General features: G+C 37.0%; 1 protein-coding gene across 1 annotated transcript in view; it reads right to left on the reverse strand.

Annotated features, from left to right (window-relative positions):
* Positions 1-16,369, reverse strand: part of ITGA1 (integrin subunit alpha 1) — a 160,888-nt gene that overhangs the window by 100,348 nt on the left and 44,171 nt on the right. Inside the window, exon 2 of the mRNA XM_025435006.3 lies at positions 7,196-7,316. Within this exon, the coding sequence (XP_025290791.1) occupies positions 7,196-7,316 (121 nt within the window). The remainder of the gene's footprint in view (positions 1-7,195; positions 7,317-16,369) is intronic.

Here is a 16,369-nt window from a genome sequence, read left to right on the forward strand (position 1 = left end):
CAAGTGCCTGGACCTCTTTAGAACAATATGCTGCTATGATGCCATCTTTAAAGGTTTGGACGTTTAGATTTTTGTAGTTTGCTTACATTTATTTATTTATTTATTTATTTATTTTAAAGATTTTATTTATTTATTCATGAGAGACAGAGAGAGAGAGAAAGAGAGAGAGAGAGAAAGGCAGAGACATAGCAGAGGAAGAAGCAGGTTCCACACAGGGAACCTGACGTGGGACTTGATCCCAGGTCTCCAGGCGCTGAAGGCAGCGCTAAACTGCTGAGCCACCCAGGCTTCCCAGTTTGCTTACTTTTAAATTCAGTTGGCCACATTGCTTCTGCTGTTCTGACTTTTCACACCTTTTATATAAAATCATTATAAATATGGAATGTCAAAATGGAATTAAATTATCTGATATCCTTATGCATTCAAATGCTCACAAATTTTCACATGTACACTAATATGTAAAGTTGAAAGCTGCAAAGACAGTTATCAGCATTTATTTTTTAACATAGTTCTAATTAAGAAAAAAAGTAACAGAGTGGAGAGACATGACTTCTATTTTCAGCTCTGGTCCTGCGTAGTTAACATTTCTCTTTGGAAGTCACTTACAAAAAGCAAAAAATACTTTATTGAATTATGATTGATATTAAAAGTTGTACACAATGTATACAACTTGATGAGTTTGGAGACAAGCATGCACCTGTAAAACCATCACCACAGTCTATGCCATAAACCTATCTGTTGCCTCTAAAAGTTTCCTCCAAACCTCTTTAGTTATTATCATTATTATTACTTCATGATAAGAACACTTAACATAAGATCTACTTTCTTAGTAAATTTTTAAATATACAATACAGTATTGTTAACTACAGGCACTATGCTGTATGGTAAATCTCCAGTACTCATTCAACTTGCATAACTAAAGCTTTATAGCCTTTGATTAATACTTCCTTGTTTTCCCTTCCCCCAGCCCATGGTAGTCATCACTCTACTTTCTACATTCTATGACTTTGATTATTTTAGATTTCTTATATGAGTGAGATCATGTAGAATTGGTTCTGTATCTGGCTTATCTCATGCAGCAAAATGGCCTCCAGGTTCATCCATGTTGTCTCAAATGGCAAGATCTTCTTTTTTTAAGGCTGGATAATATTTGATTGTATGTGTGTGACCCATTTTTAAAATCTGTTCATCCATCAGTGGACATTTAGATTGCTTTCAAGTCTTGCTTATTGTGAATAATGTTGCAGTGAACATGGGAGTGCAGCTATCTCTTCAAGATTCTGATTCCCACTACTTTGGATATTTACCCAGACATGGGATGCTAGATCATATGGTGGTTCTAGTTTTAATTTTCTGAGGAACCTCTATACTTGCCCCTTTCCAAAGTGGCTGCATCAATTTTCATTCCCACCAACAGTGAACAAATGTTTTTCATTAATGATAACAGGGAGTTAAACTAGATTATTTGTTCAGCCAACAAATAATCTTTGAATGTATATTATTTATGTTTAAGGCCTAGTGCGAATTTCTGGGCAATGCACAGGGTTACAAGTGGAAACCAAAACCAGTTCTCACTCTCTAAACATTTCCACTAATGTATTAACTTCTCCCTTTTATCTGTATTCCATTTCAGGTTTCCAACTATCCAGACATTACTCAAGCTGTCTAAAACCATACTTAAAAACTTCCTGGTAAAACTTATTTTCCTTTCCTGTAAATTTGTCTCTGAATGGCTACCCATTTTCCAAAAATCCAATGTAGAAATTTTGAAATGGAAAAAAAAAAAAAAAAGAAAATTTAAAATGTATTTGACTCCTCCTACACCTCCATTTGGCCTTTCCAAACTTCCACTAAACCTTAATGATTCACCTAAATTTATCCTGGAGTTAAAAATAGATCTGCCAGGATCCCTGGGTGGCGCAGTGGTTTAGCGCCTGCCTTTGGCCCAGGGCGTGATCCTGGAGACCCGGGATCGAATCCCACGACGGGCTCCCGGTGCATGGAGCCTGCTTCTCCCTCTGCCTGTGTCTCTGCCTCTCTCTCTCTCTCTCTCTCTCTCTGTGTGACTATCATAAATTAAAAAAAAAAAAATCTGCCCTACGACCCAGCAATTGCACTGCTGGGGATTTACCCCAAATATACAGATGCAGTGAAATGCCGGAACACCTGCACCCCGATGTATCTAGCAGCAATGTCCACAATAGCCAAACTGTGGAAGGAGCCTCGGTGTCCATCGAAAGATGAATTGATAAAGAAGATGTGGTCTATGTATACAATGGAATATGACTCAGCCATTAGAAACGACAAATACCCACCATATGCTTAGACGTGGGTGGAATTGGAGGGTATTATGCTTAGTGAAATAACTCAATCAGAGAAAGACAAACATTATATGGTCTCATTCATTTAGGGAATATAAAAATTAGTGAAAGGGAATAAAGAGAAAGGAAAGAAAATGAGTAAAAATATCAGTGAGGATGACAAAACATGAGAGACACCTAACTCTGGGAAATGAACAAGGGTAGTGGAAGGGGAGGTGGGTGGGGGATTGGGGTGACTGGGTGATGGGCACTGAGGGGGGCACTTGGCAGGATGAGCACTGGGTGTTATGCTATATGTTGGCAAATTGATCTCCAATAAAAAAATATATAAAATTTTAAAAAGAACCTCAAAAAAAATAAATTTATCATGGATACACTTTTCTTTCATTCAAGTTCTCTCTAATCGAGCCTGGGACCTCATTTCTTAAGTATCAGATGGCTGTTCTTGTTTACCTATCGATTCCCCAGTTTTCAGGTACTTTTTTCTCTCTAATCCAATCTTTATGTAATTTCCTAAACTAAGGTTCATAAAAACGACCTATAATGGTTCTAAATGCCCTCGACTTAGGTCCGAGCTCCTTTGTCTGGTTCTAAGGTCTGACATTATGTTTTCTCCTATACCATTCCTGTGTCAGTCCTATTTGCTTACTAGCACACTCACTTCTCAAATCTATGCCCTTGCTTATGTGGCTTTCCAGGCTGGAATGGCATTCTTCTTTTCTTCTTAATAAATACCTTTCATTCTTTTTATTTTTTTATTTTTTTAAAGATTTTATTTATTTATTCATGAGAGGGAGAGAGAGAGAGAGAGAGAGAGAGAGAGAGGCAGAGACACAGGCAGAGGGAGAAGCAGGCTCCATGCAGGGAGCCCGATGTGGGACACAATCCCGGGTCTTCAGGATCACACCCTGGGCTGAAGGCGGCACTAAACTGCTGAGCCACCTGGGCTGCCCAATTGAATATCTTTCAAGATTCAGCTCAAGAGCCAAAAATAAATTCCTTTTTCTGTTAACTCTCACTGAATCTATAGTCTATATTATACTGATTAGCACTATTCTTTTTTTTAATATTTCAAGTTTTTATTTAAATCTTAGTTGATGTATAGTGTAACACTATTTTCAGGAGTAGAATTCAATGATTCATCACTGACATATAATGTTGCACTCATCACAAGTGCCTTCTTCAATACCATCACCCATTTAACCCATTCCCTGTCCACCTCCCCTCCAGCAACCTTCAGATTGTTTGGTATAGTTTCTAAGAGGCTCTTATGGTTTGCCTCTCTCTCTCTCTCTCTTTTTTTTTTAATTTCACTTATGTTCATCTGTTTCATTTCTTAAATTCCACATATTAGTGAAATCATATGGTATTTGTCTTTCTCTAATTTCATTTAGCATAATATATTCTAGATCCATCCATGTTGTTGCAAATGGCAAGATTTCATTCCTTTTGATGGCTGAGTAATATTCCATTATATATATGGACATTTGGGCTCTCTCTCTATATATAGATGGACATTCGGGCTCTTTCCATAATTTGGCTCTCATTGACTGTTGCTATTACAAACATCAGATGGAGAGCATGTGCCCCTTTGAATCAGTATTTTTGTATCCTTTGGGCGAATACCTAGTAGAGAAATTCCCAGGTTGGAGGGTAGTTCTATTTTTAGCTTTTTGAGGGACCTCCATACTTTTTCCCAGAGTGGCTGCACCAGTTTGCATTATCTTCAATTATTTCATAAATACCTTCTACTAGATTATAAGGTTTTGTATTTGTCTTATATCTCCCATAGAGTTTAGCATAATAATGCTAGACACAACAAATATCTACTCAATTGGCCCACATTTATGTTACGGTTAAGGAAAAATTCTAAATAACTCACCAATAAACATTTGTACACGGACAACTAGGCTATATTTTGTAAGTGAAGCAAAATGTATAAGGCACAATCTCTAACATAAAAAGTTTAATATCTTATTATTAACGTTATCTCACACAAGTGTACAGAATCCTGAATGGAAATGTGTGGGAAATATCAGAAAGGGAGACAGAACGTAAAGACTGCTAACTCTGGGAAACGAACTAGGGGTGGTAGAAGGGGAGGAGGGCGGGCGGTGGGAGTGAATGGGTGACGGGCACTGGGTGTTATTCTGTATGTTAGTAAATTGAACACCAATAAAAAAAATAAAAATTAAAAAAAAAAAAAAAAAAGAATCCTGAATGGTCTGCTTAAAGTTCAATTCAGTGTAGGGTCATTCAGACAGACCATTAGCAACTTTTTTTTTTTTCAACCATATTCTTCCTATCTACTCTGTGTACTTTTGTTTCTTTCCAAATGTTGGTCTGGCTATCTTTATTTTCTCACCTACACATTCACCTTCTTCAAAGATAAAGTGACTTTGGGAAGGAAATTCATCATGACATTAGCACTTCATTAAGACTTGATTTCTCTTGGGCAGCCCGGGTGGCTCAGCAGTTTAGCGCAGCCTTCAGCCCACGTTGTGATCCCTGCATGGAGCCTGCTTCTCCCTCTGCCTGTGTCTCTGCCTCTCTCTCTCTCTCTCTCTCTCTCTCTCTCTCTCTGTGTGTGTGTGTGTGTGTGTGTGTGCCTCTCATGAATACATAAAATCTTTAAAAGAAAAAGACTTGATTTCTCATTTTCTCATTTCTTCACCTTAATGTATCTTGAAAGATATTAATTAGAGAATTTAGAGGGCAGGAAACTCACAATAGGATGGGCTTATAATAAGGGACAGAAAGAAACTGAAGAGATCACATATGTGTACTATGGCTCCTGAGGGGAAAGAAAAACTCTTTATTACTCAACTAAGATTCATTTAGATAATTAAGGACTGCTGATACCAGATTTGTCTAAAATCAGAGAGACTGGACTGGATGAGAGAGGAAGCTTGAAGGGTTTGTCCACATTAGAAAATGAAAATCAGACTTTCATAAAATAGGTTAAAAACATCTGATTCTCTTAAGTTCATTCTAAATAGGTTAAGTCTTTAAGGGTTGTTATTTATTATATTTTTCTTTAAAACTATGTGACTAATAGTAATTACTGAAAACTTTCATATATATATATTTTTTACTTAGAAATTTAGCTTTTCAGGAAAAATACATAGTGAGTTTCAGTTTAAGCAATTTTTCTTTTTTAAAGAGAGGGAGCGGGGAGGAGTAGAGGGAGAGTGAATTCCTAGCTGGCTCCGTATCCATTGCAGAGCCCAACTCAGGTTTCCACGCAGGGCTCAATCCCACAACCCTGAGATCATGACCTAAGCCTAAATCAAGAGTTGGATGCTTAGTCGACTGAGACTTCTAGAAACTCCATTGAGTTTCAGTTTATTATAGTTTATGCTTGGGGCACACATTATTCTCTGAGAGGCAGAGTTTCTTGAATTACAGGCATAATGCCTAAAAGAATAAAACTGGTATCTAGAGGGATAACTTCACCTGTTTAGCCTTAAATGGGGTGGGGGTGGGGTGGTAAGTGAGAACATAGGTTTGAAGGACAAAATATATAACACTCATACTCTATTATTAGAATTCTCATCTAAGATATTTGTAAGGAGAGTAGAGAGTGAAATACCTCCACAAATTCTAGTTTGTACCTTGGATAAAATTTGTACGCAAAAAATTATTTTTTATTTTTTAAAGATTTTTATTTTTTTTTATTCATGAGAGACACACACACACACAGAGGCAGAGACATAGGCAGAGGGAGAAGCAGGCTCCCTGTAGGGAGCCTGATGTGGGACTCGAACCCAGGGTCCCGAGCCTAAGGCAGACACTCAACCACTGAGCCACCCAGGTACCCCAAGAACTGAAATTCTTAAATTTAATTATTTTGGATTATGATCAAATTAAGTCTAAAAGGTAAAGTGAGGGCAGCCTAGGTGGCTCAGCGGTTTAGCGCCGCCTTCAGCCCAAGGCCTGATCCTGGAGACCCAGGATTGAGTCCCATGTCAGGCTTCCTGCATGGAGCGTGCTTCTCCCTCTGCCTGTGTCTCTGCTTCTCTTTCTCTCTCTCAATGTGTCTCTCATGAATAAATAAATAAAATCTTTAAAAAAAGTTTTAAAAAAAGGGCAAAGTGAAACATCAGAAAGTCCAATTCTTCTCATTTGTGAAACATAGTAGAGTGATAAATTACGGTTTTCCTAGGAGGCATAAATCCCTTTTTTGTTTATTTTAATTACTAGAATAGTTTAGTTTTATTTAAGTTATTAAACTGAAGCAAAGTTTAACAAATTCTTGTTCTTTTTTTTCAATAAAAAAGAAGTACTAAAAATTATGTTAAATATAAAGAGCTTTAATATTAATTTTGTGTAAGTTTCAACACATTAAATATGCTTTAAAAATAATACCTGCAGTAAACAGAATCATTATTAAAGGGTTTAAAAGTGTATAAAGGGAATTCAGTAAGGTTCATTATAAACAGTAAAGCAAACTTAGATCAGTAAATTACCAATAACGTAAGCCTAATAATATCTTATGGAAGTGATATTAGCAACACAGTATCTCATCTGTCTCCAGTCTTTCAGCTGAATTTCAGCTATTCTAAAATAAGAACAATTAAAGAACTTTTGCCAGAATAACATAATCACAGAACAATGACTATTTTGGACATGGACCTTCCCTGAGGTCAACACAGGCTTCAACAGAAATCACTAACCACTTCCTTTAGTACTGCCAAAGAATTTTCCTTTTTTTACTCTGTCATTTTCCATTTCCAAATGATTAGACTGCATTTTCTACCACACATGATTCATTCCATTGAAGTCTCATTCATAAAACAAACTGTAACCAAATAATATTTTGCATCATCTTGTAAGAAGACTAAACAACGACGCAACACAATCGACTGGCTTACCATTTTCCTTCTTCATTTTCATATTGTTGAACAGTGTATCCAAACATGTCTTCCACGGGGCCACTGAAAGTCATTGAATTTTTCACATCAACATTGAATGATACGCAGAAGCCTAGAACAACTTTAAGAAGGAAAACAAGGTCCAGTTACACAGAGTTAACTAAGATTCCATCATGTTTAGAATTATGGAAGGCATGATTTAAAACTGCTCTTGTTAAAAAGAGTAATGATGCTCAAAAAACGAGAACTGCAAGAAAGGTCTATGATATTAATTGTATTACTGACTGAAAATCAATATAATGACTGAAGAATACAAATATTAATATTCAAACAAAATCCTATAATGATTTAGTAGCTGTATCATTCCTAGAGCTTATGACTTCAGAAGGTGAGAGAGAGCAAGGTAGCAGAAACACGCTGTATATGCCTACTATGGTTACAGATAGCTTTCCAATAGTGAGCCCTACAGCAAATCATGGCACTAATGAAATGTAAACAACTTCAGTTTCCTGTTTTGACTATGAAGCATGCAAGAATCACCATTTAAATCTTCAGGAGAGGAAGCTTTCTCCTTGCTACTTCCAAAGGGAATGCAAGCTGATTGCCTCTACCCAGAAATGGCTTCCTAATCAGGCCTGAGATTTGGTCGGCTTCCCTCTCAATCATGCAGTGGACAGAAACTTATACTAATACACTAGAACTTCCTTATACTGTTGGTGGTGATAACCTCACGGTTGCTGTTGACAATCAGATGACACATCTAAAGAGTTTACTCAGCGCTTGACATATACTAGATATTCAATGAGGATTAATTCTCTTCAATTTTCTTCAATTACCTTTCTTTAGGTAATGAAAACCTTGTACAAGTGAGACTCTCTCCTAAAAGGGTTCAGAAGGGTGCCAAATTCTGTCAAATGGATGGCGCTAAATTCCACGTTTGGTACTAGTTTTTAAAGTATACTTGTGAAGTTACAAAGCATTCCTCTCCTAGATGTAACTAAGAATTCTTCCCAAAGAGCATTCCCCCTGTAAAATTACAAGCATCATAAGGTACCTTCAGAGGTGAGTAAATTCACTGTCCTTTGTTAAAACCATGATACAGCTATACATATCCTGAAAAAAATCTCTTTCCTTACTCATTATAAACTCTTCCATAAATATAGTCTAAATCCAGACTGAAATTCATTCTATGCTCTAATTCATTATCTTCAATTTTAACATTTTTGTTTCTTTGTTGCACAGGATTGTACCTAATTCAGAGAAAAATTTTGTTCTTAAAAAAAGATATTTATGTATATTTATTTATGAAAAAAGATACTATGTATACCTATTTATAAAGTCTTCCTTGATCTTTCCAACTGAAAATAATTTTTAAACTACTAAACTCTCCTCTTTTGTTTTTTGAATATCTCTCATAGAAATAATTTTTAAGACTTTTATTTACATTATAATTATCTGTGTGTGACTTTTTCCCCCAGTTTGGAAAATTCTTAAAAGCAGGGACTCTCTTACTCATCTTTCTTATCCCTTCTCAAAAGCTAGCAAAGCTCCTTGTACACAGATGGGCAATAACATATTTGTAGAACAAATATAATGAAGGAGAAAGTGTACCAATTGAAGTTACAGATGAACTGCCAATTATTTCATTTTAGTTAAGAAAGACAATGAAGATGGAAATTTTCAAGTTAGGTTTTTAAAGGGAGGGAGAGATTCAACTTGGCAGTAAGAAGATAGCATGTCCCAAGGATTTGGGAGAGTCTCTACAAGTAATAAGACACAGGATGGGACAAATATGGTTGCAAAATCATAGAGAGATTTTCCTGGCTGGTGTGGAAGATGCAGAAAAAGAATGGTTAGCATAGGTCCATTTATGTATATTTCCTGCTCCTACTTCAAGTGGGATGGAGAACAGCTGGTTACCATCTTTTGCATAATTGCCTTTCATATATTTGAAGACAGTTTTAAACACTGTTCTCTCTCCTCTAAACTAAATACTACATGCTCCTACCCTTCTCTCACAGCTTCTTTATTTATTTTTTTGAAAACTTTCAACAGATTATTTTTAATATGAGATATACACAAAGTATTATGTCTACAACAGGATTTCTCAACTCTAGTGTTATTGACACTTTGAGCCAGAAAATTATTTGTTATGAAAGTCTGTACTGTGTATTATACAGCATCTCTGGTCTGTCCACATGATGCCAGTAGTACTCCCTGAATTATAAAGATCAAAAATGTCTCCAGATACTGACAATTTCCCTTGGGACCAAAATTGTCCAAGTTGAAAATGACTATTCGATAGATAAGGACCAGAATACCATCACCAATGATTTTGTTGAAGAAGATACATGAAAACAATTGGTCTGCAGACCACTAGCATCTGCATCACCCAGAGCCTATGAGGAATCCAGAATCTCAGGTTCCACTCAGATTTCCTGAATCAGTATCTCCATCCCACGAAAATCCCCAGGAAGTCCAATTACTGTTAAGATTTGAGAGGTGTAAGTCTGTAATATGGTAGCCCTCTTTCATAATGTTGATGCAGATAACATAATTTACCTAAATTAAAAGTACTCACCATCTTTTAGACTAAAGGGGAAAGGGATTACCACTAATCAGATTCAAGTTCACTGCTCTTGAATTATTTTTCCAGCCCTTTATTGTCTTTAGTATATGTTCTCTCAAAGACCATTCATGATACTCCTCAATATAAGACCAAGAGCTTTTGGTTTCCTTTTTAGGCTTGTTTATTCCACATGTTATGTGGAATGTCCGGGGGGTGTGCTGCACTTTTTTTTTTCATTTCCTGTCCTCAGAATTCTACAGGCAATTTGCCCAAAGTGATTGTAAATCAGTCTCTTTCATGTTTGCTAAAGCACCAAGGAGCCTGGAGCACAGGAGATGACATAAAAAAAAATAGTTTACATCTTGTTCTTTTGATTTAAAGGAGTGCACAAACAGTGAAAGCAGCTTCTTGTAACTTTGAGTTTGATGTTCATTTTGTTATACTAAGTTATCTTGGAACTTTATGTACCAGAGGTAAAGCAAAAATAATACTTATTCTCCATCAAAGTAAAAAAACAAAAATAAAAACAAAGCTAAGGTGGCTTAAAGGGACATACAGGATGAAAATGAAGGGAAATAAACCATAGACAATAGTCAGATGTCAAAGTAAAGTTGTGATTTCACATGTACCAGCAAAAGAGGGATTTTTTCCTTAGAAATAACAGCACAGGGATCCCTGGGTGGCGCAGCGGTTTGGCGCCTGCCTTTGGCCCAGGGCGCGATCCTGGAGACCTGGGATCGAATCCCACGTCGGGCTCCCGGTGCATGGAGCCTGCTTCTCCCCCTGCCTATGTCTGTCTCTCAATCTCTCTCTCTCTCTCTCTCTCTCTCTCTCTCTCTATCCCTCTCTCTCTCTCTCTCTGACTATCATAAATAAAGATCTTAAAAAAATAAAAAAAAAGAAATAACAGCACACTTAACTATGTGTTACTCTTCACATGCTCTTTCCCATATAATTTGCCCAACACTACAATCAAATAGTGTCATTATCATCACTGTGCAAATGAAGAGAAAGAAGCTCAGGAAAGCAGAGAAATTTTCCCACATTTCCCCAGGATTCCCAAACATTTGATTTCTACATCTTACCCTAAATCTGAAAAGTGCTAGTAGAACGTGACACTACTATTAGTCTATGTAATTAAATCTGAGAAGCAAAATTGGGGAGGAGGCCCTTCTAGGGTGGCCAGGGCTAGGGAAATGCGAAAGGGGGAGATGAGTGGAGTAAGGAGAGAAGTCATGGCTCCAGAGCTCTAGATAAAGCATCATGCATCATGAGAGGTTTCAGCCAAAACATTCATGTTCAGGTAGAAAAGAAATGGAAAGGCTTGCTCTCTTTCAAATATGACTATATGTGTTATATATTTAAGGGCTAAAAACTGAGGAGGAAGATGGGATTGTTGGTACTGAAGGGTATTTCTTATAGAAAGAGATAATTTTGATGATTTATTTGCCTCAGTATGGAATTTGACTTGTAAGACAACTAAATGAGAGAGAGAGATAAAGAGAGGGAGAAATAACCTAAAATTGTATAGTATTTTCTGCTCATAAACATTTTGCCATGGGGCACCTGACTGGCTCCATCAGTTAAGCAGCTGACTCTTGATTTCAGCTCAGGTGATGATCTTGGATTTCTAGGATTGAGCCCCACTGTGGCTGTCAACTCCAAGGTACAGCAGAGAGTTGGCTTCAAGATTTTCTCTCTCTCCCTCTCCTTCTGTCCCTCCCCTCGCTCTCTTTCTCTCAAATAAATAAATCAATAAATCTTTAAAAATCATTTGCCACTTATAAACATATTCATATAAAAAGGGTGTTGAACTAGGCAACAAACTGTGGTGGTTGGGCAGCCACTATTCTCTTCTTGTATGTTAGGAAACTAGAGCTTAGAGGGGTTAAGTGATTGGCCTAATGTTAGGCTATGTGAGTGGCAGAGAGGGAATTCAGCACTGGGCTTCCGAGGTCAAATCATAGACTTCCGTGACAACAGTGCCATTGAGGTGGTCTGACTAATAAAAATAAAAATAATAATCCAGGTCAATGGAACCCTCAAATGGCCTATGAGAGCTCTTAATCATCTTGTAGCTTCGGAGTAGCTGAGGGTAGGATGGCAGGAAAAGCTGAATGAAGGGGGCAAAGTCTCGGCATCTCCTGTGAGCACTGATTCTCCTGTCAAAGAAAACCTTCCTTCCTCCACACATCCTCTGAGTTCCAAGAAAAGTCACTGCAGCCTGTTTGATTTTTTTGCTTTTTAATGAAGAAAGTCTGTCTTTCACAGGGTGGCCCAGAAATTCTGATTTAGTAATATCCAGATTGAAGCACTTAATAGCCAGTGGAATTTTGAATATTTAAAAGTCTAAGCCCAAGTAAAAAGGATATCAAATAAATGGTAACTTGGGATAGATATTAAAATGCTATTGTTTTCTTTCAACAACTTCCTACACATTTATCCAATCTGGACATAGGAGAAATCACAGAATTAATATATTCATTATTTATAAAGAGTGAAATGGCATAATATTAAGATAGGAAATAGTAACTGTTATTATAGTTAATGATTTTTATTTTTATTTATTTTTAAAGATTTATTTATTTGAGAGAGAGAGAGAGTGTGAATGTGAGCAGGGAGGGAAAAAGAATCTGAGGCAGACTCTGCATAGAGTGTGAAGCCCGACTCAGAGCTCAATGGGAGACTCAAACCCAGGATCCTGAAATCATGACCTGAGCCGAAACCAAGAGTCAGATGCCCCACCAACTGACCACCCAGGCACCCCTATAGTTAATGGTTTTTAAAGCAAATTCTTTGATTGTATGGAAAGATGGTAATCTTTAGAGATATATGAACTTAGGCTTAAGTAGAGCCCTTTTACTTATATCATATATGTAATCATTCACATTTATTCAACTACTCCACAAATATTAATTGAAGCTTTACTTTGGGTTGAATATATGCTAGGTCTTAGAGCTATAGGCATAAAAAATCATTTAAAAAGTCTGTTTTCAAGATCTAATAGCCTAGCTGGGAAAAAATATAGTAGTGATTTAACTTCTATGGGCCTCAGATTATCATATTTAAAATGAGCTTACAAATGCTTCATAGGTATTAATTGCTGTGAGAAATACAACTTATGCAGGTAGCAATAAAGAATAATCAATAAATGAGTTAGCTGTGCTCATAAGTAGAATCCAAAGAATCAGTTTACCATCTGGCAGTAGAGATTTCTTTTGGAAGAGGATCCCCCACCCCCATCCTAATGACCATTTGTATCTCAAAAAATGATACAGATGTTATATCAGTGGGACAGGACAGTGGGTTAATGGACTCATTTCCATAGAAAATTTCCTGTTTCTAAACCTGGCTGCAATGACATGTGTAAAGAAAATCTAAGATGAGGGAACCAGGCCTTCCAGGTGAAAGAACTGGCCAAGGAAAAGAAGTGCAGGTGACTCATGTCCTTCCACTTAAATATCTTGGATTCTCATTTCAGTCCCTCAACAGGTGGTGAATATTTATGGTACCATCCAGGTTCTCAGTCAATAGCAAGTCAGGGCTTCTCTTACTTCAATGACAATCTACTCTCCTCTAACCTACTTCAAAGATTACAAGTCTATTGCAAGGACAGGTTAAGCCTGAAGTGACTCTTCTTCTATACTCAGGTCATACTAACTGAGTCACAGTCTTAAGCCCACCTGAGAATCAGAGAAAATATCTAGGCAGTGCAGCCTCTGTAATACAAAGCTGCAGAGCCCCCATGCTCCCCCAACCTGAATGCTGGTACATCCTGGTGCCTCATATTTCTTGTTGTGCAGAAGCCTCTTGATGGAAAGAGTTCATCCACTCCTGTTCAAATGAATATAAACTCCTCAAGTTGTAAATGCTCACTATAACTAATGCTGTGATACATTAGGTATTTTATGTCACTTCAAATTTTCTTTACCTTCTCCTTAAATTCAAATAAAATATATTCAACTTTGAGAGACTTCAGGGAGTTAGAAGAAAAACATTTTAATGATAAGATTTGGTGGAAGTGAAAGCCCTTTTGCTCACTTTTAATGTATAATGAAGTATCTTTATAATATCAATGCTATAAATGTGAAATTTTAATTAGTTCAATTACTCTTGATGGCTAAGTGAGTTGGATATCAATTTTGGTGGACATAATTACCTTAAAAGATAAAAATTGAGGGGTACCCTGGTGGCTCAGTCGGTTGAACATCTGACTGTTGGTTTCAGCTCAGGTCATGATCTCAGGGTCTTGGGCTTAAGCACATCAGCAGGGAGTCTGTTTCTCTCCCTCTTCCTTTTCCCCTGCCCTCTCCCCATTTTTTTGTGCTCTCTCTCTAATAAATAAATAAAAATATTTTTTAAAAAAGATAAAATTTGATTAATAGTGTAACTAGATCTATCCAAAAATATCACACTATATAATTCTAGTTGATTTGAAGTCTGAAATGATTATTTTTATAGCACTGCAATCTTGAAAAGGATGAGACAAAGAATTCCCATGGTGAAGACAACAGAAAAAAAAAAACAATAAAACAAACATTAGAGCTTTGAGCCTTGATGTAGAATAAACAATAGTGTTTGGAAATGGTATCATAATCTCAAATATAGGAATCTATATTTTCTGGGAAAAAATACCATATCCAACTCATTGTCTCCAAGCAATTGAAACTTCCCTATACAGTTATGTAAGAGGAAAGTCTGCTCCATCAATCCCACCATTCAGAGTTCTTTCATCAGAAATGATGTAATATGTCAGCATGATATCTACCTCTATCAGCAAGTCCAGAACAGCCAATCCAAATAAACACCTCCATGTTCAAGCATTTTCCAAGTTTCATCCTGGGAGGTTGCTTTTTAACTGCAGCATGCTGTAGTAAGTGAATTGTTTTGACTTTAGTGCTAACGCCCTGTGGGCCTCCAGTTAATACACACGGTATTTGAACTTCAAAGTGAGTGTGTGTTTACGTGTATATCTGTATATGACTAGTGGGAAGGGGGCAAGGAGGTCTATTTCTTGGCACATAGTAGGTGTTTAATACAAGTTTGTTAAATGAAACAGGATGGAATAAACTGAGAAATTGAGATTTCTCATATAAAGGTCATTCTGGCTGTAAGAACTTATACCCTTTTGTAAGTGCTGCCCAGAATATTAAACTCCAATGGAGTGTTTCCCAAACATCCTTTGTTAAAAATCCCCCTTTAAAATTTTTCTACATAAGTTTGTTCTTCCACAGTGTTTATTTTCCTTTGTAGTATCTACAGACATCTGCTCTTTTCCCATATCCTCCCACCACAAATAATTGCCTGCTCTGCCAAGCTCCTCTCAGGCTGTCCCTTCTCTTGAAATTCTTAAACAGTCTCGGTCTCCCAACGCCTCCACCCTATCAGCATCATCTTCTGGCTCTGTGTTTTACAGGATAAAAAAGCTGTAGAACCTCAGGGGGCCCTGGACCCCATTGTGGGAAACACAACTCATGTGTTTGTGCAAGCAACGTGAGCACAGAACTCTGTTCTCCAGCTGCCCTGGCATCCTGGGAGCTGAACTCATTAATTTCTGTGACTACACAGCATGGAGTACTGCATGGGGAAAGGCATATTACACTTCAGAACAGATCAGGGTTGCATCCTATTCAAGTATTTACACAGAAATGTGAGATACAAAGTCTTTGGATGTGTAAAAGAGTAAATAAAAGTTGTACTTTTGTCAACAAAAACTTTTCAGTAGATTTTATTAATTTACATATAATTTCTTCTTGTTGAGATAGTAAGACATTGTCAGTTTTAGGTTATTTTTGTTAGTATGCATAACAGGAACTTTTGAGGGCCAGGAAAGCAAAGAGGTAGTACGCACTGTAAAATAAATGGTTTTCAATTTACCTAATGGCTTTAACTGGCAATTTCCAATTCCAGGCACTAACAGGTTCTGTTACTGATTCTCCTACAGATTCAATAGGACAATTTTTCTGGATAGCTTGGGTATTGGATTTTGAAATCCATAAACATGTCAGAGGAGGGTGTGAGATATGATTACTACTTCAGATACTTCTATTGCTTCACTGGGGACTGTGAATTATATTTATTTTTTGTTTGTATATTTAATAACTCCAAAGGAAATTAGGAAATTTAAAATAATTCGTATCACTGTGTATACTACCTCTTTGTTTTCCTGATCCATGAAACTACCTCTTGTGCACATTAGCAAAAATAACCTTAGGACAGGCAATGTGTTACTGGCTCAGGTATATCACAGAGAAGAAGTTATACGTAAAGTAATACAATTCATTGGAAAAAATTTATAAATACAGGTAGAACTTCTTATTCAGGTTTTTCTTCTCAGGCATCTATGAATACAATGCATTTGGTACCTGGGTAAGATATGACTCTGAGATTAAAACAATAGAGTCTCGAATACATGCAAAAGATTATCCAGTTACCTAATGTACAAATGGTATAAAAAGAGCCAAAAGTGGGGCACCTGGGTGGTGTCGTCAGTTAAACATCAACTCCTGGTTTTGGCTCAGATCATGATCTCAGGGTCCTGAAATGGAGCCCCGCATCAGATTCCTTGAGAAGTCTGCTTAAGTCTCTCCCTCCCTACCCCTATG

This window comes from Canis lupus, chromosome 4, assembly GCF_003254725.2.
Source record: "Canis lupus dingo isolate Sandy chromosome 4, ASM325472v2, whole genome shotgun sequence".
Taxonomy (NCBI): Eukaryota; Metazoa; Chordata; class Mammalia; order Carnivora; family Canidae; genus Canis; species Canis lupus.